This window comes from Epinephelus fuscoguttatus, linkage group LG1 (assembly GCF_011397635.1).
Source record: "Epinephelus fuscoguttatus linkage group LG1, E.fuscoguttatus.final_Chr_v1".
NCBI lineage: Eukaryota > Metazoa > Chordata > Actinopteri > Perciformes > Serranidae > Epinephelus > Epinephelus fuscoguttatus.
The window spans coordinates 6379291-6403688 of record NC_064752.1 but is presented as its reverse complement, the minus strand read 5'-3'; the positions used below and the strand labels follow the sequence as shown (position 1 = coordinate 6403688).

The 24398-nt window shown below is 41.9% G+C and overlaps 1 protein-coding gene across 1 annotated transcript in view; it reads right to left on the bottom strand.

The window, feature by feature from the left end:
* The window catches only part of rims4 (regulating synaptic membrane exocytosis 4), an 83439-nt gene that overhangs the window by 10395 nt on the left and 48646 nt on the right, over nucleotides 1-24398 (bottom strand). Inside the window, exons 3-6 of the mRNA XM_049599746.1 lie at nucleotides 23706-23850; nucleotides 11743-11855; nucleotides 4107-4208; nucleotides 589-728 (exon numbers count right to left, since the gene is read on the bottom strand). Of these exons, the coding sequence (XP_049455703.1) occupies nucleotides 589-728; nucleotides 4107-4208; nucleotides 11743-11855; nucleotides 23706-23850 (500 nt within the window). The remainder of the gene's footprint in view (nucleotides 1-588; nucleotides 729-4106; nucleotides 4209-11742; nucleotides 11856-23705; nucleotides 23851-24398) is intronic.

Genomic DNA, 24398 nt, shown 5'->3' with positions numbered 1-24398 from the left:
TTTTGGACGACTCTGCTACATAACATCGTACAAATGTAACGTATCTGTAGTTTGCAGAAATGTACAATGCCAACGTTTATTCTGATGATTGAGTTGAGATAGAGAAGCAGTGAGAAAAACAGAATAGAAAAGAGAAAGGGGAATAAGGGTGGAAGATGAAGGAAAGACAAAGAATACAAAGTGTGAAGACGGATCAAGGTGAGAGAGCTCTGAATCAGCTGTAATGATCAGTCTCTCTCAGTCTGTCTTCTGTGACATTTTTGATCCTGAGAGCAGCTGAAGCTCAAACAACTGCAAGAACAAAATCAGCTCAAATGGCCCCCCGGTCCCTCGGGTCAGATTCTCACTGTAAATGTCAAGCTCTTCTTCTGCTGTGTGTCCTCCACACCTACGCAACTTTTCCTGACAGTCACGAAAAGATGGCCGGGAGCGATTTCTGACTTACATTCATCAACCCGCACGATCATGATGAAATTCTTCCCCTTAATGGTGCGACTGATATGTGATTGGAGCTATGCATTAACTATCTGTGGATGGTTTTGTCGACCTGTTGGTTGTGAGTCAGTGGGACATGATGGTGTGTCTCACCTGCACCACTTTCCCCTGTGGGCTTTCAGAGAAGACCAGGACCTGGTTGTAGAGAGGATCCAGAGACTTCCTCACTGACTTGGTCTTCTTCTTGGCCACACAGATGCCGTTCTCCAGGAGGTAAACTTTGATGTAGGCGGCTGAAACGACAGCAGACAGAAAAGGTAAACCTCAGCTCAGTGTTAACCCCTTCAGAGTTTTCTGTTTTCAAAATGGAGTTTTAAGAGAGTGACCTCTTTTAACTCCCCGTGACTCTGTCCTTGGGCCATTTAATTGGACTACTGTCTTTGTCCCAGTATACAAGCACAGGAGGTGGACTTACTGACCAAAGTATGTCTGGCTCTGCTACAATAGGTGACGATGTGCCTCCTTTCAGCATATTAGTATTGGACCTTTCCCAGTTGACCTATTACATCACAGACCAATCAATCAACACACAAGTTAGCTACAGTTAGCTAGCAGCAAACTGGTACCATGGTGGACAACTTTACAGCTCTGTACAAACATATTTAATGCTTTCGACTTCAGGGTCAAAGCCTGGGGCAGACACTGTAGAGCATGCAAAGAGCACTTTGGCCAGTTTGGGTCTGACTGACTGTATACATGCAGGAGGAATTTGACCCCCAATCGCATTATCTGGGTGTTAGTTCGACTTTGAGAAATTTGACTTATAGCGTGTTCCAGGCAACCTGTAACCCGTGTTTTTACAACCTTCTATCCGTGAAAGTGCACTGGAACGGCAGTCAAACCCGTAACTTACCACCCGTGAATTCGTACCAGATTGTTGTACTCCCAGTTACGCTTTCTGACGTCACACAGCCCTCTAAACCAATTACCTTACTCCTCTAAACAACAATGGCAGCCCTATGGATGCGGTGTTGATGCAGGTGATACACGGTGAGAAATGGACAAAAAATAACCCTAATGTTAACGCATTATTGGCAGCCGCTCTAACAGCTAGTTTCCAGTGCAAGAATAAATCAAAACAAAATATGTTACCAAGCACACAGATAACGTAAAATAAAAAGTATAATAGCATCTGTGACCTTATGCACCGTTTCTCCTCCTCCGTTTCGCTCAAATGAGGAAGGAACCAGCACCTTTGGTGACAGAAGTGATTGGAGACAAACATAAACCCTGCACGGTCCACCATGTTCCACTCTGCTCCACTCACATGCTTGCAAACAAATGTAAAGAATTGCTGTCAGCACCAGATCTGCAGCATGGAGAAAGTATTTTCGAGAATGAGAAGAATTGTTTTTTTATTTTCATTTTCTGACTGAACAGCAGTCTTGTAGGTTATCGGTTAGGATTCTGTGCCTTAAAATGAGACTCTGTTGCTGAGTAACACAAGTCAAAACAATATTAGAGGCTAGACATCTGACTCTGACTGACTGACACACACACGGACACACACACACTCCAAAGCTTTTTGTCCTGTATGTTAGATGACAAGATTAAAGATTAGACCCTGGCACACCAAAATATGGATCAAGGTCCTTTGTCTTTTTACCATATATAGAGTTCCTTCCACCTCTCTGTCTGTTATGTTTTTCATTCATTCACTCTCCTCGTGTTTCTCTCTTCTCTGACTCTTGTTTGTGCTTTGCTCTGTTTTTCATCCTCTCCTCTTTCATCTCTCTCTCATATGTTTTTTTTGTTTTTCCTTTTTCGCTGACGCTATTTTGTTACGCAATTAGGATCAATGGCTGGTTTAATATTATGCAACCACAGAGGGGGACTACAATCAGAGTTAATAGTTTGTTGTTACACAATACAACTTGCTGCAAAATAAAGCAACAGCAGAGTCGTGTTGACGTCGTGCCAGTCCTGTTTCTGTTTCCTGTGACCAGCGTAATCACTGATACAACAGAAAAAGATTAACTCATCTGATTCATTAACTAGCTGATTGTTCGCTTGATCAATTTAGTGCTCCGGTGGTTTATTGCTGGCCAGCCAACTGATGTTAACAGATCTCTGAGCACAGTTTGATGTATTTCAGGTGTAATGGTGCGTGAAGCTGAAAATCCTTAGAGTGAGCTGTAGTTTTCAAGTACAGAAAATGAGTTACTGAATATCTATTGCACCTGTGACAGGGGCTGTAGGGAACATGGAGGACACTAATGTCAGCAGTGTTTCTGGGACTGTGAGAGGTTCAACGCCTCACCTCTACAACCGACCTGTGGAGGAGTTTACATTTGACTTCTATTACAAACACAAAGGCTGTGTCAGAAAAACCAACATGCTATTAAAGTGGAAACACTGAACAATATGACTGTGGTTGCTTTGATTTTTAAATCCAGGAAGAGGAAGGTTATTTAAGTGTGGGAGTGGCCTATATGAATCCCTTTTGTTTGAGACCATGCTGCAAGGTGAGTGTGTTTGCTGATCCTGTGAGTTCATCTATCTCCTTTAACTTTAGCTTATAATAGAGTTATGCTATGTAGCGTGTGAAATAGGGTATGGTGAATGTGCTAAGAAAGGTAGTATCAGCACTGTCTCTATCTGGAGCTCGCATAAACGGAGCCTGGGTTTGTTGAAGGTGGCGAGTTTATCTTCTCTATCTCCTTTAACTTTAGCTTATATTGGAGCTTTGCTATGTAGCGTGTGAAATAGAGTATGATGAATGTGGTAGGAAAGGTAGTATCAGCACTGTCACTACCTGGAGCTCGCATGTACGGAGCCTGGGTTTGTTGAAGGTGGCAGTGCTGTTTGGGCTGAGAAAGCCATGTGTAAGTAAGGTAAAGGAGGTCACTGGGTTGGTGCAGGGAGGGGAGCAGTGAGACCTGGCATTAGGGGAGTGTCTCTGGGATGCTAGAGATCACTGTCTAGCCTCCTGGAGGTGTCGTGGGACCAACTAGACGAAACACTGGTGAAAGGAGGTTCCCACCTGATGACCCCAAAGACATGCTAGTTATCACTGCTCACTGGTCTGTATAGTTAAGCCATAATAGCTTATCATAGGGCTTAGGAGGTTATTCACTGAGTGCTGATCCTTTTCTAGAGCACAAACTTCTGGACTCATGACCCCATTGCTTCTTAAATTCTTGCAACGCCCAGAGCTCTGTGACACAGAGTATTCTGTCTCTGCTGATCTGTTTCCCATCTGATGGTATTAAAGTTGGTAAACCATTTTCTGATTGGTATCTGATTGATTAAAGAGAGTTTTTAAAACACACCAAACGCCATGCAGGTGTGTTTTCATACCACACGGATGCTAAAGAGCAGCAAATATGCGGCATGTTTCACTACAGCATTAGCAGATGTAGATGTTACTTATTTAGCAGATCACCTTCCTCTGCTCTGTGTGTTAACTCCCTGAACACTGAAAACACCATTTCCTCCTCTTCACTCATGCATCTTTCATATCTTCAAGGACCACAACTGTGTTTTTGGAGGATATATATCGCCGCAGGCTGTTCTGTTTGTGTGGAGCGGATGTTATTTGCCTCAGTGTTTAAAGACACTGCAGTCTTTTGCAATTCTTTTAATGGAAAAAGTTCCAGATTAAAACGTACCTGGAGGTCCCTTTGAGCCCGGTTTCATGGTGAGTCCTCTTGCCTGGACGACCTCCACCTCCAGACCCCCGTTCCTCTCCATCAGACCGATCTCTATGTCACCTGGATGGATGAAAACACAGGTGCACTTTAATAATGAGGATGGAGAGAATGTGTGTATCCTCGATGAACTTATTCAAAATTCTGGCTTTTCTATGATGATTGAATTTTGTGAGGAAGCAAAAAAGTTTGCACCAGTTAACATGAATACACAGGGAGGACAGAACATGGAAACAAAGATGTATTTCTAACAAACTACATGGTTTACATCGGGTGGCATTGTGACCCAATAAGGTAATAACACATTTAGTTGTTAAGAGTCACTATAAGTGCTTCTGTCATTGAGTTACATAAGTTCAACACACTGAAATAAAGTTTTTTTTTATGTTTGCCTGAGTATTTTCTTGGAAAAAGATTCTACAGATGACTAGAACAGGAATTTATTAGCTGTAAAACACAATGGGCTCTAGTTTCCCGGCGCGGCACAGGGTGGCGAACCCCGCGCAGAGCCAGTTTCAAGCAGCGCAACCCGAGGCGCGCTCAGTTTGGTAGTTTGGCAGACCGAGGTGTGCTGTGATGGGTGTGGCGGCGCAGCAGGGGGAGGTGTCGACAGATCCAGCTTGGCACAGTGACAGTTTTGTGCCAAAAGGCTTCGCCGAAGGTGCGCTAAAAGCTCGCCAGCTGAAACCAGGTCTACTGTCAGCGCAGGCAGAGCGCAGCCAGTGTAAGCCGAAGTTTGGCTGACCGGTGGACAGTGCACACACGTCACCAAAACCTCACAGGCAGGTTTCCAGAATATCAGGCACATTAACGATGCAATAAATAGCCACAAAACCACTATTCAATGCAACTATCTGCAATCAGCACATAAATGTATCTCTATATTGACTGTCCCGTCACATCTGATGTCAGATCAAAGGGGATTGGCACTGTTTGGCACATTTGGCACGCGTAATGGAAACCCAACCTGATTTGATTAACACAGCTGCAAACTGATGAGTTCACACCCCTCTCAGCCAACCACAAACAGCCACAGCATCAGATAGGGAGTATATATTCAGCATCTGTCATCTTAGAAAAGGCAAAAGAAAAGAAACAGAGTGAGCCTGCAAGAGAGAAAGAGAGAGCGCGCACGCATGAGAGAAACGCAACATTGATTTACAATTGTGGTGACCTCCTCCCAGGCTACCTTTGCATCATCAGCCCGTGGAGGTCTGCTCGCAGTTCTGTATATTCGGACACTGTGAGCAGACCTCCCGGACCAAAACATTAGTTTCCTCCTGGGAGAAGTTTGGCTGTCTGATGCTGCTGCTCTCTTCTGCCATGGCGAATTGAGTAAACTCATTACGCCATCGCACAGCACATTTAAGGGCGAGGAGAGGGACTCATTTGATTGGTGTGATGTGTGTAAAACCCAGTCCCCGCCTTCTCTCCTCCCTCTTTCCGACTTGCACAGGTAGGAGGGACGGAGGTGGGAAAGAGGAGTAACTGCGTCAGGCGCACGGCGTGCCAAACTTGCAAAATCTGCCTGGCTACACCCAGTTGCCGAAGCGCAGGTGCCCGGTCTGCGAAACTAGAGGCCAATGTGACCTTATCATGAAGCCTCACGTGGCCCAAATTCAAAGTAGATAACAATATCACAAAAAATACATACAAAACATTTTACACATTTTTCTAAGGTTTTTTCAAGGTGCTTTTCAAAAAAGAGGGTAAAAAGTGAATGAAAAACTTATCAACACAGACAGAAAAGTCTATTTAGGAGCTTACTGTATTTAAAAACACTTCTAGAAAATCAAAATTGATGAGAAAGACTGTTTTTTAAGGCAGCATAGGAGCTGTTTGTTTATCATTTCTGTACATTTATAACAGTCTGTGATGACACTAAGGGGTTAAAAACTGCTGTGGATCTTCAGAGTGTCATTGACTACAAGACCCATAAGTCTCAGGTGAGGTGGGCCGATCGCTGGCTCTATAAATACCTCTAAACTACAGGAAATGTGTCCCTTTAGCTCAGGCTCTGGTTGGCTAACAAGGCCGCAGCAATAGCAATGGAAGCTCCTATTGGCTCAAATGAGGTGTCAATGGAAAGGCCAGGAGCTCGCCTCCATTTTAAGATACATGAGATGTTTGTTTACATGTAGAACAGGAGAAATTATGGATCATATGTGGAGTAATATGAATGTTTGAAACAATGCAACGGCACTTTGTGGATATCTATGGATGTAATAACGTGTTTGGACTAAACATTTCACTGGATTTAGATCGTCTGGACTATTAGCAGTGTGAGAGAGGAAAACGAAGCTGTGTGAAATGAGATTCAGTCTGGATAATATGGATCTGTGGATTATGATAACGCTTCATGGGGGAGTTATAACTGTTTGTATTTGTCTGACAGAAGTGTTTATTGAGCCTGCTGTGATGACTGTATCTTGAAATGATCAGTATTTGTGACATCAAACACCTGTTTTACGTCATCATCGTAATGCCTTATTCTGAGTGAATTTGGAGTTTAAATATTACAGTGATCTTAGCAAAAATAAAATGCACAACAAAGACAAACTCAACGCTAAGTTAATATTCTGTTCACTGTGTTACCACCATCATGACTTGCAAATCTATCGAGAGGTTTATTTTTAGATGTCATGATTTTTATTGGCATATTTCGGCAGTGCCGCTCACACAGCTGAGTAGTAAATAGGAAAAAGCTGCCTCAGGGTCTTCATGCAGGTCACAGTCCAGTATCATCCTCTGTTGGACCTGACAGAGAAATATCACCTGCTGTGGGCTATAATATTCAGACGTCTAATATCTCTAAACTTATTATCTTTTTATCAGCCGAGTCCCAACAGGCGGACATGAAGCTCTGTGGTGTGAAACTTGCGCATACATGGAGCAGAACAGGTAGGCCAATGTGGTAACTTTAGGGGTGTCAGTTATGCTCATGACTGTATGTCGTGAATGTGCACCTCCTCATAAACAGATGGTAGAAGTGTGGGGACAGATTGTTGTGGAGTAATCCAATTTTTTTGAATGATTTATTGAAATATTCTCTCCTATTCAACGGCGCCCCCTCCATCGCAGCTAAGGAACCAAACCAAATAACCAAAAACACCTGATGACAAGGAAAAGAGGTCATCTTTTAATGTCAGCTAACTGTTATCAAGAACTGCGTAACTCAACTTACATGGTTTGATGTAAAGAATGAGTGCAGGGTTTTCTGCCTCTTGCTGGCTTGTTTGCTGTACATTTTTGTTCAAACAGACAGTACATCCTACATCTGCACTTAGAGAGGCGACAGAAGGAGCATGCCTCTCTGCTCTGGTGACAAAAGAAGCAGCAAGTGCACACCTTGCCTGCTTACTCACGGTGCATCCAGGACAACTTGCTATAAAGAGCTCTGACTCGTGTTCTGAACTAAACTCTGTCGTCTGCACCTCATCAGTGCATTTAACACAAGTCAGGTCTTGTAAATTGTTTTTCGCAGACTGCAGAGACTTTTTAAAAGTGTATAGAAAAATAGTAAAGAGTAGGTTTCTTTGTTTTTCAACTGCTGACATGCACCTCCCCAGAAATGTAAATACATGTCACGGCAATGCAGACCTCCTGTCTTTTTTTGCAAGCTGAAACCATTTCCCTCAGTGGAAACAAAGCTTTTATTTACTTTAATTTCACAGATAAGAAACAATAAATTGTGAAGACAATAAAGCCTCCACAAAAATAGCATTTTAAGCCTTGTGTGTGATTTATCCTGGCTTTATATGAGCAGAGGAATTCCCTGCTAGTCGCTAGGCTAATTTATACAATGAAAAATGCCATAGGTTTGTGCTAATAACGTTAGCATGTTGTATTTGTTTGGAAAACATGTTTAGTATAAGACAGTTGTTTTGTCAGTGAACCTTGTGAGTTGTAATAGAGTTGAATTATGTAACATTACCTTTGTTAAATATTGCTGTTGTCCCTGGCTTTATATGAGTAGAGGAGAAGTCCGCTAGCCCCTAGGCTAATTTATACAATGAAAAATGCCATAGGCTGGTGCTAATAACATTAGCATGTTGTATTTGTGGGGAAAATGTGTCCAGATAAAGACAAGTGTTTGTCTGTGAATGCTGCGAGTTATAGTGATGCTGATTTGTGCACTTGTGTTTGAAATTGTCTGAAACCCCGCCGCCAACTAGTGTTTTGGAGGTGTAACTGCAGTGTGACACAGACATACAGGTTTAAATGCTTGCAACGGTATAAGCCACATGTGTAGGCTGACATAATTTAGGCTATGGTGTAGGGTCTGCTGCACAAGTATTGTGTTTCTCACCGCCAGTCTCCTTAATCTAAGCTACATATTACGATCTTAGAATTGAATAGCTGTTAGCCTTTTAGCCTGTTTTAGCTCACTGTTTTTGTTTCATGGCTTCTTTACCGCATGATTCAAACTTGCTTCTAGCTGCAGCAGACCAGTGTTTTTAGCAAATCAGCTCTGATAAACTCACTATCGGCACCAAACCACAAAGTGAGCAGGCAGCAGGTAAAGAAAGTGGAACTTTTCACTCTCTGGAAGTCACACTGGAGAAGTGTTTTCAGCTACATATCCCCAAAATCACAAATGCATTCCTTTGAAAGTGACACAACACGGATGACGGCCAAGTTATTTATTCTGAGTTCTCTGACATTATATAATGTTGGACTGGACAGCAGGTTTGGAGTGGAGCTGGTCCAGTCAGTGTCACTGTTGTTGGGCCAAGGACACTGTCTGGCTGCCAGCGAGGAAACTGACCCACTTACAGTAGATCACTGCTGCGGAGGACAGGCTGCATACAATATATCCAATATATACAGCCTGGATAAGTGCAGAGGATGATGGGGAAAAAAAACTGCAGTAGAACACAGCTCTGATTCATGAGGCACTTTTTTTGCCAATGTGAAATGTTTTCAGTAGTCACTTGGTTCAGTTTTATGAGGAAATAAGTTTTTTCTTTTCAGTTTTTAGACCCATTTTTTATGGAGAGAGTTTCAGGGGCTTTTTACAAAATAGGGGTGATTGCTGTGACCCTCAAGTATGAATAATTTTCAGTCTCAACTTGAAGATAAGAAAGTAAAGAGGAACAGATTAAAGCTACTTATGTAACTTTTTACACATATTAATCATTTTTTATTGCCAATGGGTGAACAGGTTGTAACATAACTTAAAAACTGAAACCTTCCCTGACTTCAGCCTACAGGCAGCCTGTGCAACAACTTCTCTGTAAAGGAATCCACTGGAACTTTCTGGGAAAATCCTCTGGATGTGATGTCATGTGTGCTCCTGAATGCCTTGTTTCTCTTCAGCTACGTTATAACGCTAACAGTTAGCTAAGGTTAGCACATCACATTACATTTTGCAGCCACAGCCCAGTGGAGATGGACCTCCACTTTAGCGCCCTGTAGCAACTCAACTTAAGCCAGTGCAAGGCTGAGTGCCCAGCATCGCGGGGACTGTCTGATCCAGCACTGCTGTCAGAAAACTTTCTGTTGCTGCTGTTACACAGGTTAAGGCTTTTGCGCACTGAGTCTGTTTTTTACAGGTGCGGGGTTCATTTACAATGACAATAGAAGGAATTTAATTGAATGGAACGGTGTGCAGACATGACTGACACACTGTGATGTCGTATTTAGTTTTAGATGTGCAACTATTATGGACAATAAAATCAGACTCAGGGCCGAATTCACAAAGAATGAACTGCGGCCGCTGATAGCACCTTGAATTGCACTTCACTTGCACCCACAGTTTGCTCCGTCTTAACATCCTATTCACAAAGGATATTGCGCTAATGATATACCAGCGCAAACACGCCCACAAAGTTTGGCAGCTGAGTGCAGTTTGCCCCTGATTTGCTCCTGATTGCAATTAGCCTCATGGCATGGCATGCTAAGTGTTTGGCAAAGTACTGAATACTGTAAACCCTCATGTAGTGATGTCTGCTGGTGAGTCAGTCTAACAGTGTCGGATGGGTTGAGGCTGTGGATTTGACCAAGTTTGACCACTTTATCACTATTCCCTCTCACTTGTAGCTGTTTTTTTCGTTATCTTTTGAATTTAATATGAATTATGGAACCATTTTTGTTCACGTTTGTTTCCCCCGTTTCATAAAATAAATTATTGAAAGTTGCTTTTGAAGTGCGTGACAGAAGTGCGTTTTGAAAACGACCGCAGACTGTCACCTGTTCAATGCATCAGTATCTTCGGATGCCATTAAAGTAATAATGATTATAATAATAATGTCAACATATTATTTACAGACTGGTTTAACAGACGATCACTGGAAAGTCTGGGCGAGAGGCTTCCACAGAGGAGCGCCCGGTTTGCACCAGCTTTCTAAAGACGTTGTTTACTTCACTCAAACTGCGTGTGGCTATTAGCGCCGGTGTTAGTGAATTAGACGTTGTTTATCAATGAGGCTCATTTGCATAGAAAGGGGCAATTTTTGCGCCAAATATATGCATATTACCTCATTTAAATACGTGCAAATAACACCGGAGCACCGAGACACAGTCTGCTTGGCAGCGCAGTTAGTGGAGCATTTCACCCTCTGCACATGCTTTGTGAATTAGACGGTATCTGTTTGCTCCATTTTTACCGGTTTAGGGGCCGCAAAAGCCACTCAATTCTTTTGTGAATTCGGCCCTCAGTGTGCAAAGGCCTTTAGTCCCCTATGAACCTTTGTGTAGTTTGAGATCCTCGGGCAGAGGTCTTCTGCTTGTTCCAGAGTCCAGACTAAAGACCAAAGGGGCTTTTTCAACCTGCTCAAGGATATACAGCTGTCTGGGTCACTGGCTTCATTTAAGTTTCTTCTTAGACATACTTCTATCGCCAAGCGTATCTTGAGTTTATCTGAGCTGTCTTTCTATTTTATTGCTATCTTATTGATTTAAATTCCAATTTATTATCTTGATTTTAGTTTCGGCTGTTTAATTTTAACTTTTACTTTGTTGACATTTTATGATGCAGCAATAAGGATGTGGATGGCAAACAGAAACAAACCTCCATGAGCAGAAATGGATAAAGAAAGTCTTTTGAATGTACTTCGAGCTGCTTAAAAAAAAACAGGGGATGTTTAGTTAACATTTAAAAGAATAAGGTTGGACACTACATTGTTTTAGTGTGACTAAGTAAAGTTACATTCAGGTCAATATGTCCATCTGTTGTTGTACCTGTGAGGTTATTCTGGAGAATATTCTGGACAGATTTACAGGTACATTTAGAACAGATAAAAATGTGTGATTAATTTGCGATTAATCTTGAGTTAACTATGGACAATCATACAATTAATCACAATTAAATATTTGAATTGATTGATACATATATAAGCTGTTCATTCACTATTTTGACCGATGCACAGTTGCTCTCTTGCAAGCAACAGGATGCTGACTGCAGCTTATTTAATGGCTTCAGAGAGAGGAATCAATAACAGCATGGACTGTCTGAAGGTTACATACAGAACTTTAAAGTTTATAGTCTTGCCTTAGCCATCTTCATTAACATATATAAACTGCTGAGAGGCTGCGGTGGCTCATTGCAGGAAAAAGCTTTGCAAAATGGCTGTGACCCAAATACGTCCTCTCTCACCCATGGATGTTGTCGCCAGCGTCTGTCTCCCAACAAACTGGGCAGGTCCCATCCCATCCAGGAAGTCGCTGAACTGTGCGTCCGACGCCAGACACATGCCGCTGTAGTTTAGGCTGCAGAGAGAGTGAAGGAGGCAGACAAAGATGGTTAAACCTGAGCAGGCAGTTCTCATTGTACTTCAATTAGACAGTGAGTCAGAGACTGGAAGATGATGAAAGACTGCAGGAGAGGAGACACAGAGCGAAGAGACAAAAACAGTCTGGAGGGATAAAGAGGAAAGAAAACAGGAAGTGATCGCTCCTATTTCGACTTAGGTAATCTCCCAACTCTCAAATTGGCTCCCTGAAATTAAACTCAGACTGCTGGTTTCAGAGTTTGACCCCCGATGTCCTTATTTTGTGTGTGTATGCAAAGAAATCAGCTCAGAGTGCTTTGGTGGCAGAGTGCCAGGTACACTACAACTGTGTGTGTGTGTGTTTGTGTGTGTTCAGTGGAAGGACAAATCCACCCTAACATGTTCTGATGCATGTTGATGTATACCATCAATCTGTGATGCTCCACATGTGTACGAGCCCACTCCTGGTAGATTACTGTTTACACTCAGAGCACTGCTTCCTGTGAGGAGCTTTCTATTTAAAGGGACAGTTCACCCATATCGAGAAATACATATTTTTCCTCTTACTCGTAGTGCTTTTTATGTATTTAGATTGTTTTAGTATGAGTTGCTGAGTGTTGGACATAGAATGAGATGGCTATTTTCTCTCTACGGACCTAGACCATCCAATTTGATCACCACACAAAAGAAAGCGTGCATTTACTGCTAGCTCACCTAACACCGCTAAACCAGTCCCCCAGGAAGTGGTTGAAGCTAAAAATTCAGCTGTATCTGCATCTTCTGTGCCTAAAAATAAACAGTTGGCTGCAGGTCCTGGACTTTGGCTGGTCAACAGCCACGAAGAGAGGAAACAGGTTAATGTGGAGTTGGACCGGATGTACGCTGTTTTCTTTACAAACACAACAACCAATGCCAGAACATTACGTTCAGGTTTGGCCCACGGCCCTGGAGTCCACAAGGCTAATCAACTGAAGTGTTCTTCATTGCTAGAGGTGCATGGTGGTTGTGACACCTGCTCTGCAACAGAGGCACGAAACTCATGAGACAGGAGCCAATGGTGCAAATACAATAACTGTATTAAGTTATTGTTCATCTCAAGTAGGCAGACCTATCTCCACAGTGCAAGAGAAAGGTCTGGAAGCACACGTTATAATTCTACCATAGGGGAAACTAGATTCACCCCCTCACTGTTGTATGTCTCTGTGAACCAGTCACGCTGGAGTCACAGTTTACATCCATGTCTGTCCAGACTCATACAGTTGACAATGCTTCAAATATGGATACAAAGAAGCGACAGCTTCTTAAATGAGGATGCTACACACACATCTTCACCCTGGCAGCACAAAGAATCTATGAAATCACCACAGATTCAAGATGGACACCCAACATGAGAGTCACCAATTCAGTATCTGACCAAATGTCTCGCCTTCTGGATGTAAAATGTCATCATATTAGCAATTTATTCTTTTAGACATTTATGCCATATAAGTAGCGCATGAATTCTTGAGTTATGACCGAAAACCTTGGTGACGTCACGACGACCTTTGACCACAATCAGTTCATCGTTGCGTCTAATGTTGTGTTCACATGAGGTGAGAATAAAACAATTTGTGCGAGTGAAATACATGTAAAGTCAATGTAAAGATGCAAATTTCTGTCGCCTGACGTGATGGACGCCATGGATGTGAGTGAAATATGCGACTGATTGATTGATGAAGCGAGTAGTGTAATTTTGTGTCATACACTTATTCTTGAGAGTTGAAAAATCTGAACTGCAGCAATGGATTCGCACCACATTGACTCATTGATTCAGGATTTTTACACACATATGACACAAGTCAACACAAAATATTCAAAACTTCAAAAACATGAGTAATGTGGCGCAAAAAATTCAAATCACGTTTGGCGTGAAGACAGCATAAGTGAAGGTTTGTGCCACATCTGAGAAAATACCCTCAAGGCTCTCTTGAGACACTGTGTTCACCAAGTTGAGACAGACGCAAAGTTGCAGTGACCTTGATCTTTGACCGGGGTTGGAAATTAGCACCAGCCACAAGTCAAATGCTGGTAAAATATGCATGTGGATGCTAGATCTGTTTCACTCACCAGCCAGAAAAACAATGGTTATCTATATCTATTTCCAACCCTGCCTTTGACTACCAAATTTTAATCACTTCCTCTTTGAGTCCAAGTGGACGTTTGTGCCAAATTTGAAGAAATTCCATGAGCGTGTTCTTGAGATATTGCATTCACAAGACTGAGATGGACACAAGGTCACAGTGACCTTTGACCACCAAAATGGAATCAGTTCATTCTTTAGTCTAAATGAACGTGTGCCAAAATTGAAGAAACTCTCTCAAGTCGTTCCATTTTCAGTGTGTAGGTTGTAAGCTTGGAGGTTATTGTTTTCTGTTGCAAAGGGGATTTTGAAAATGGTAACTCGCAATAGTGAAGGGAGGAAGAATGTTGGCTTTAATAGCCGGCTAGTGGCAGCTTTAGTCACAGTCTCCATCCGCTGAGTCACCATTTTTCATACTTAGCAATCCAGCTAGCTTCGCAGCTAGCATAGCTTCCCAGCCCAAGAGTGAACTAACAAGCCCTGCAAGTTGTCAATACATCTCCAAACATCCAGGACCTCTGAATGTGCTCCGATTATTAAAACCACATAGTCTGACTCTGGGGAGTCTGTTTATAAATTACTATGGCAGCCCTCTTCTTCCTTCCTCCCTTTTCCTCCTCTTCATCTCTTTAACCTTCATTCCTCTCCCCCCTTGTCTCTACTTTCATATTTCATTCTAGTTTACGGCTGCACAATCTTTATTCATCCCTGCTCTGATGAGAGTACTTTAGCTGCACATTTAAGGGAACAGGTGTATTATTCTTTATACTGCAGTCCTTCCACAAGGACTGCGACCTAAATTACCCAACAGCTTTGTCTTCATTGTTAAATGAAGGAAAAAGGTATTAAAAAATTTACTAGATTGTTCCAACAAAGTCACACAAAGGCATACAGGCTCACATTTAACATTAACTTCCGTCTTGCAACACAGCAGTCCTCACAAAATAATTTACAAGGCAGTCTCTCTCCAGTGTGATTAACACACAAAATCACTTAGCCTAGATTAGGCCTTTATGCAGACGTTAGCAAACATGAGCGTATCGCAGGTCACTTTAATAGCTGATATAAATTTATACTCCTGACGTGTCATTTTATTTATTTTTGTTTGTGCCATTGTGTGTTTTTAGTGTTTCTGACTATTTAAATGTCTGTGTGCCCTTAAAGCTTGTGTGTGCTGCAATGCGTAAATTATACATGGAATTAATAAATCAACATATTAGATTGAGAGACGTTATAATGAGCTAAATCCTGTGTGTGTGTGTGTGTGTGTGTGTGTGTGTGTGTGTGTGTGTGCAAAGAGTGCTGACATGCAATAAGTCAAGCAACATTAGCCGAGTGGGTATTACTGGGTGATAAAATCCTGAGCTGTAGATTATAATATTGGTGTGTGTGAGGCACATCTGGGGATTACACAGCAGTTTCACAGAAATATGACGCTCAATGTAAACCGTGCGCTGATGGCTGGTGACTGATGACACACTGAAAACGTTACAAATAATCAAGTTGCCTATATTATTAAGTTTTTATGATTTATTTCCTGAGTGTTTATTTATGTGTTGTAAATTTAAATCAGGTAAGTGAATGAAGGTGAAGAATTAATGCTTCATTCAGGTGTTCCAACGTCAGCATGTGACATGGAGACATGAACTGGATCAGCTTTGTTTGTGCTGCTGTTAGAGAAAGCACCTGAAACAAGAAAACCTAAAAGTCTAATCTCATGCTAGGCCTATTGTACAATAATACCAGGACTAACAGTAACTTACGGCACTACATTGTATAAATGTGCATTAACATCATACAGTTCTTAGTCAGTGAATACAAACTAAAGTTTATTTTGCAAGATTTATGGTGTAAAATTTGATGTGAATTATAACGCTAAGAAGAGTTCTGTTATGATTTGCAGAGCAAAAGGAAATAAGGACCTCATTTTTCCATCTGTTCACCTGTCAGGACAAGTGCTCCCTGCTTGCTCTAAAACTAAATATCTGGGACACATCATCACTGATGATATGACGGATGATGATGATATGAATAGACAGCGTCATATTTTATATATGCAGGCAAATTTGTTGACCAGAAGATTTTCCTGGTGTTCAGAGAAGGTTAAAGTGAGTCTTTTCAGGGCTTACTGTACCCCTTTTTATACTGCGTCCTTGTGGATTAAGTTTAAAAAGGCCAGCAGATTGTCTTTTTTAAATATTGTATGTTTGTCTGTCTTTTTTAATGGACCTGGAGTCTAAATAAAAAAGTTGATTGATTGATTGATTGATTGATTATACAATTTTAAAAAATGCAGTCAGACTTGTAAATAAATACATCATACGATTAAGACAGAGTTTCAGTTGTTATTACCTGACATGCTTAGACCTCCATAGTCAATATGTGGAACGTTTGATATTCAATTTCTGTCCCCCTTCGTTCACCTTTCGGGGTGCCCCATCTATAAAGGGGCATCTCCTGCCTTATCTCTCTTCTGTTTGCTGTTGTGCTCCGTGGTAGAGGTAAGTGACATTGCTCTCATAGTAATTTCTGTATTTTAGTGTTCATTCTATGCTAACATATTCCCGTGTCATTTAATTTGTGTAGGCCCTTGAGTTATATGCTCGTATTTGATGGAGGACTTTGTTTTTACCGCTTGCTGTCAGGAATAAACGGAGATCACCTCCAAAGATATTCAAGAGCTCGGCCTCTTTACGTCAACATATCGCATACATCACTAGAGTCCATTAGTTACGTATAATCATCAGAAAACAAGAATGTTTTTGTTACCTGAGAATGAGCCGTTTATATCTATGTAAAGAGCAAGTCTTTGTCTACGGGGATCGCCATGTTGCACCGTCATGTTTCTACAGTAGCCCAGAACAGACAAACCAAACACTGGCTCTTGAATGGGCCATTCATGTTTAAGTGTTTTTGCGCCAGCCACTGTAGTTAAATGCTCCTTTGTTGCGTTACGTTGCGTTGCGTTACGTTACGTTATGTTACGTTATATCTCTTAGCTCTTTTCTTTTCTTCTGTTTTCTTTTCAAAGATTGTGGTATTGGTTGGTTACATTATTCTAGACTAAACACACCCTGTGTTGTGCTTCAAGTTGGCATTTTCAAACCAAGAGGATGATATTTCCCTTATCTTTAATAAAGTACTCTGAGTGCCTCAACATGAGCATCAAACATAATGATGCCTTAGTTACCGTACTACTAGAAAAAACAACTAAAATACAGTGAACTGTCAGTGAACATTTAGCAGATAGATTCACTTTGTGATTCATAATATCAATTTTAAAAAAAGAACTTCAGGCACTCATATGCGCAGCAGGAAAAAAAATCTTTAATGAAATTTAAAAAGCCTTTATTAAAGAAAATATGTCAGCTTACATTAAAACACCGACTGGTTTTGACCCTAAGGTCTTCATCATGGTGGACCTGCTCCACGCATAAGTGCCTGAAGTTCATTCTTTCTTCACATGTGCCGACCCTTTCCTTCAAGAGCACCTGCGTTTTTTTCTTGAGTTTCACATGATAAAGACGGTCCTTGAACACACCACTGCCTCGTTCTCATCAGCATGTCTTTACGTCTTTTTCTCAACATATTTGCCATTGCAAATTAGTAGCATATACATGAACCTTTCAGGAGACAAGGTTGCAAATCACAGTTGTAGCAGTACTGCCAGAGGGGCTCAGCCAAGAGTTAGTTGCCAGGAGAAAAGTGGTGGCTTTTTAAAAAGGCAGTAAATTTAACTTTAACAGTGTCTTTGCTGACCACGCTGTATCACACAGTCACATGAGCCGGACAAAAAAAGACGATGTGTTCAGCAAAATTCTGATATTCCTCACACAAACACAGCAAACCAGTCCTGTTTAGGTTGTTTAGATCCATCACCACCATCACACACACACACACACACACACACACACTCACACACACACGCCTGGTCCTGAATTGCCCGGACCATAAATCAATAAGCTCATAAGTGTGATTGGATGGTGTTAGCTAACAAAGTGCTTATTCATGGTTGTGCACACGCAGGCTCAGAGCTTTTCAATCAGCAGCGCGAGCCAAACAGCTGACGGAAACACAGACAGACGGGAGGACGAGCAGCGGTTTGCTGCTGCTGATTTAAATAATGTTGTGGTGCAGCAGCAGCAGCTCAGTTTAATGATTCAACTGTAGTTTCCCTCAGCGCAGTCATGCTTGTAGCTCAGAGCATATAAACAGATTTACATTTTAACCACTCAGCTCCTCTGTCGGGCCAAATCAAGAGATAATAAAACCATTATGTAACAATAGTATTATTCAGACGTTTCCTAACTTTTAAATTTTGCTGGGAAGAACATCTTTTCATTAAGGCCACAGTCGGAATGTTTCCCAGAAAAACTAAAATGGCTTAAAGAAAAACTATTTCCCTGTAGTTTTCATCTGTCCATCTATAATCTATACCCGCTTATCTTCTGCAGGGTCACAGGGAATCAATTGAACGACGATTTATTGAGCAGTGAAACATAAAATTTACCACGCTATGACAGATATGAGTATTTCAATGTCAGTCTTTCCTTCAGTCTCCTCCATCAACTTGTTTTATGAGGGGTTAAAGGATGCTTCTCCCTACCTGTCCACTGACAATTAATTGTATTTTAAGGGATCAAGGTCAGGATGTGACGCTCTTCAAGCAGAAAACAACAAATGCCATGAGTCCAGACCCATATTCAACCATACAGACCAAATCAAAATGTTTGTTCTGGGCTGAAAACCCCTGCATCATGCACACAAAATCAATCAATCACTCCATTTTTAGCCACCTAAAAAAAAAGCCCACCAAAAAACATCAATATCAATTTAAGTGTATATTATATTGAGAATATTTGCACCGTCTTTTCTGACGGGGAATTGAAGCCGCTACATCAAAGACACAGACTCCACTGACAAACACAGTAATTTTACATAGCAGAACACTGGAGTTGCTGGTCTACCGTGTCGCTGATGAGCTAACCTGTATGGGAAAGTGGAGCAAATATTGAAATGTAGCATACATTTACACCAATGTGGATTCTTTTAGGTGGCTAAAATATGTTTTCCTGCAGACCCGTCCACAGCAGTATACTGTTCAGCTTCCATCTCATTAGATTTGGTTAAGAAGACACTAGCAACGCAACAAAGTACATAACATAAGCGCGGGAGAAAAGTCAGCTAGATCGGACCACCATGTGACCATCACTGTCATGAAAATGACAACAGAAATAAACAGTAATTGTAATCAACTGCCAGTTTTCTACCAGGAACAATAAGTTTTTGTCGTTGTTAGAGTGACGTCACAGTGATCTGGTCTATAGGTCTATTTTTACATTTATTATTGGGTGGTGACTTCGAGTAGTTATGACGGGAGCAAAGGAGGAACTGAGGGTGAAAAGCCTTAAAGTCTGCACACAGAAGAGGTTGGACTTTCACCCAGGAAACCACCGCTCATGTCCCGTGTAAAACTAAAAGTCAGACAAGTTACGTGGGCTATATAAGCTACAGTAACAGAATTTTGGTTTATATTTGATCAGCACTGCCTAGTTTCACTATTTAATCTAAGTTTTGTCTGGAGTTGAGAGATCGAGAGAAAGGGGCAGCTCTCTCACATGATCTACGTTCATACTCGTTGTGTCCGTGGTGGCCAGAATATGAAAATGCGAACGTACAATCTGTAGTTAAAGCAACAGCCTGAGAGCTAGCAAAAATCAGCTGGATGAAGAGAAACGTGTCACCCAGCAGATCAACAACATTCTCACTTCGACCTTGTCGCATAGTGACATTTGGCGATGGACTTTCCACGTCAACATACAACGTGCAAGGTACCCTGGGTGCATTGGTTGTTGACATTCTGGGATGCCGAGTCAGCTTCAGCTTGTTACATGCATCAGTGCATCTGTTTTCAAAATACACCTCTGTTTTCACAAGAAAAGCATAGTTTGCACACAGTCTCTTTCAAAAATAAAAGCATTACATTGGTACAACACCAAAAATTCACATTTTGTTTTGCTTAAACTACAAAACATGTGATTACATTTAGCCAACAAAAGCATGTGGTTGGGTTTTGGAAAAAAGAACAGGGTTTGGCTTTATATTCATACGGGAAGTGAACACCGGCCTCCAGGGTGAAAGTCAGTGGTTGTTGGACCCGTCCACCACACCTCCCATCTGCACTACTCGGACTTTAACCCCCTTAACTTCCGTTGTTGTCCCACCACGTTTTCCCCTGACGCTGCCGTCCACCAGCCGCTGATACAGAATAAGCACCTGATGGCGTATCATGCTAACGATAAAGTTTGGCTTTTTATGTCGATGTCTGACGCCGGGTGCACAACCTATTTTTCCTGTTTTAATGGAGCGTTTCCCCAACGCATTCCCCACCCCCAGAACAACGCCATGAGGTTACGTTGTTGACGGACCTGGCCAGATGCGGGCGGCTAGCTAGCGTGCTGTCGGCGAGAGCTGTTAGCAAAGTCATCTAGCAGACGAACTAGCAATATCTTCCTGCCAAGATCTCTCATGTTGACTATCACTGTAACATTGCCAACTGAACTGAGACGAGTTGAGTAGTGTACTATTGAAAGAGCTGATATATATAGAAACGAACGATATATATATAGAAATCAACCTATGATCAACAATCACTTTTAATAGTGGAAAAAAAAGCTTATGCTTATTTTTCTTTTGCTTAAATAAATGAAATATTGTTTGTTTACAACTGCGATTGCAGTTTATTTCCTACTTCCGGCACTGTTACGCTCCGTTTATCCCATCTTATCAACGACCAAGTAGGAAAAATCCAACGTCTCTACGCTCCAACGGTCAACGGAACTGCTGCTGTGCTGTGCGCTAGTCCGTTACTATCCGTCATTTTCACCTCCATTGGAATGAATGACTTCCGGTCAGCGTCAATCCGTCAATGCGTTAAGTTGTGCACCCGGCTTGATGCTGGAAGTCACTGACTAAGTGCCAGTATTCCATGACTTCGGAGTGAGACCTGGTGGAGCAGATTTGATCTATGAGATGAGCAGGGAGATCTAGGCGTTGGTAACATGGAGGGAAGTTTACCACAGTTTATTCACACATTCTACCCACACTGTTATGATACAAAGCTGGTTGAAAATCGGCAAAGTATCTCTTTAACCAAGACCACAATCTTTCCCCAAGTTCAACCAAATACTGTGAATGCCATCTGTGAACATTTTACTGATCCAGTTTCAACCTACCAGACATGTTAATGAACAACATTACCTCATTATGTTAACAGAAAACATAACACTGGTGCCATTATATTTCTATCAGAGCAGCGTTGCAGGCGAGACTGAGAGTGGACAAAATAATATGTGATCGGTTTGTGTTTTTAGTTGAGTCCACTTGGCTGAGGAGGAAGAGGAGAAACACTGAGGGGCTTCAATGTGTTGAACCAAAGAGGCTCAGTGTGAAATCAAAGGTCACACCTTCCTCTTTCTCTCCGTCTGATACTTCCTCATTATTTCTCTGAGTTTGTTTACATGTTATTAATATTCTGATAATGATCCTGGTGTCAATCTGACAATAACACAAAGCAACTAATACCTCTTTCTTTTATACAGCTGCTGAGTTATACTGTATACTGCTTCAGTAACCCAACATCAGCCTGTATAAACTAAGATACAAGCTAACGTTTCCATGCAGCAGCTCATAAACAAAATATCTACATATTCCAAATATAAATGGAATATTAATATTCATGCAAACACTCTCAATGATGCAATCATCCTCTGTGAGTCTCTACCTCTCCTTGTTTTCCCTTCTCCTCTGTGTATCTTTAAACCCTCCCAGCCCCAATCAGTCTGTCAGTCTGTCTGTCTGTCTGTCTGTCTCCTCTCGTTATGTAACTGTAGGAATTCAAGCTGGTAGCCAGGTTGGCACTGATCTGCATGTGTCCGTGTGTGTGTGTGTGTGTGTGTGTGTTCAGTAGTACTACACTAGTATTGCTGATGTCATAGGTGCTGCTTTTCCACCGGGCTTTACTCTCACTGTGTGCCATCTCCCCCGCTGACTGTTTCTGTCAGATGGATGATAGTGACAGACGAGCAGGAGATATTTCAGGCAGGGAAGTAAAATGGATTTCTGAGTGCAAAACTGCACGAATGCTAAAGAATCCTCTGAATTTCATAGGAGTTTGTTCCTCAAATTGTTGAGATGTGCTCCGGAGACACAGACAGAGAAGATGACTCAGGCCTCGATCACACAGAAAGCATTTCAGCAGCTGGAGGCGGTTGTTTGTAATTGTTTTCAATAAGAATGAAGCTTTTTGCTCGCGTTTTTTGAGTTGTGACGCGCCTCGTGTTTCTGCGCTCTAAGCACCTGCGTTGAAACCTGAGTTGAAAAAACAACTCAGAGAGGAAAATTGCCCCACGTCATCTCTTACTGTGCCATCTTTTTCCCATTTCCCATCAGAGGCGGGCCTTCTGTGGTGGTCATGACAACAGGTTTACAGTTGGTAAACAATGGAGGAGAAACTGGTGGTAGTGGTTGCTGGATACCCAGAGCTATATGGACTGACAATAGACAGCAGGTTGTCAGACTGTCCCTGCGTCATCCTAAAATATGCCTGGAAACAGCCATCATGGAGGAGAAGCTCCTGGACCAACTGGTGGTGCTCGCCATGATCCACCCTCTTTTTTAGGGTCTCATGTACCCACACAGATCTCTGTTTATCTGCTGACAGCCTCTCACCCTCAACCAGAGCTACAGACAGTACGCTCTGCCTCAACATTTAGGTACTGATTACTGGGGGTGAAACAATCACAGGACTTTCACCGTGTGAAAACAAAAGTCAATGTTACGTTATTTTAACTGTGTGAACATACATAAACACGCAGCAAAAATGAAAGGACAAAAGGCATCCAGAAAACAGTACAAAAAAATGTATGAAAAATGTAAATTTGCACATAGCGTAACCTTTTATTTTTGCTTATTTATAATTTTAGATGTTGGCTAAGTTGTTGATTTGTGTTGATTTCTCATTAGCTTGGCTGGGCTGGACACAAACCTGTGCCACTCCACCCGGTGAGCTACCTGGACATCCCAAAAACATTAAAACTATGCTGGGTTAAGTTTATTGTAAAAAGAAACAATGCATGTGCCAAGCAGAAAAATACTCTGGACGTGTCCAAAATGGAAACTAGAGGGTACCTAGAGTGTCGTACTTTGAAGGGCTACTGACCAAGCATCTGTAACAAGATTGGAGTGAGAATATGTCGGAACTGAGCGCAAAGGCTAGGTGTTGGTACTCGATATCCTTAAAGGGAAATTACCCAGTACCCAGTAGTATCCAAACAGTCAAGCAGTGCCTGTGTTTAATAATTTTCGTTTGCAAATCAATGCAAAAAAATACCATGTCTATGGCAAGCGTTCTTTGATTTAATGTGACGTACGATTGGCCCACTTTAACAGCTGCTACAACCCCTACAGTCTGTGGTGTGGTGAAGTCAAGCGGGATGTTTTTGACAGAGTTGGCAGTTCAGTATGCTGAGATGCCGCTATCACCTTTCCAATAAAAGGCAAAACTACCTTAAATAATTGTAAGAAACAAAATAGACTTAAAAAAAGGTACCTAAACACATGTCAATGCGTCGTCATGAAATATTATCTAATAGTGTTGGATTCCGCTAAACTGACTACAGTGTCATTTAGTTAGACTCCAGCTTGTGTTTGTGTTGATGAGTGACTTACTTTCCCTCTGAGCCGTAGCTGTTCATACTGTCCTCTATAGACTCGTGGCTGGCCTGCCGGACCGTCCGGCTGGGCATCTCTACGGCCAGACCCGTCTCTGTGCTCCTCTGGATGCCTCCCTTCAACTTCCTGCCCTCTGTGTCCACTGCAGGAAAGAGACAAACACAAATACATTCAGCTGCTATACGCATGTGGAACTGGGTTTTTATCTGCCAAACAGATGAGATATTTTCACAGGAAACTGTTGTGGAGGATGCCAGTGTAGAGTTTGTCATTTCAAAACTCAGATTTTTTTTGTCTAAAATATTAGAATAAGAGTCTCCATATTTGTGTGTAAACTGTCCAGTCGAAGCTGTTTATGTGTTTGTCCTGCTGTGACCTCGTCAGTGTCAGACTAAGGACGACCACGGTGATGAGAAATCACTTTAACAAGGCCAAGGACAAAAGCACTCGATTCCCCCTCAGAGCAGAGACATACATCTTGTTGCAAAATAGACCACAAAATCGATGCATGGCACACTTTATGGGACCTATCTCTGGCTGCAAGGTGTCCTGTGTGTGTTAGTGTGTGTGTGTGTGTGTTAGTGTCTGTGTTTGTGTGTGCAGGTTGATAGAGGTTGAGTTTATAATGAAGTTCTCCACTACGAGGTCTTTGACCTTGTTTTTAGGACAGGACAGGAAAGTTGTTTTCCT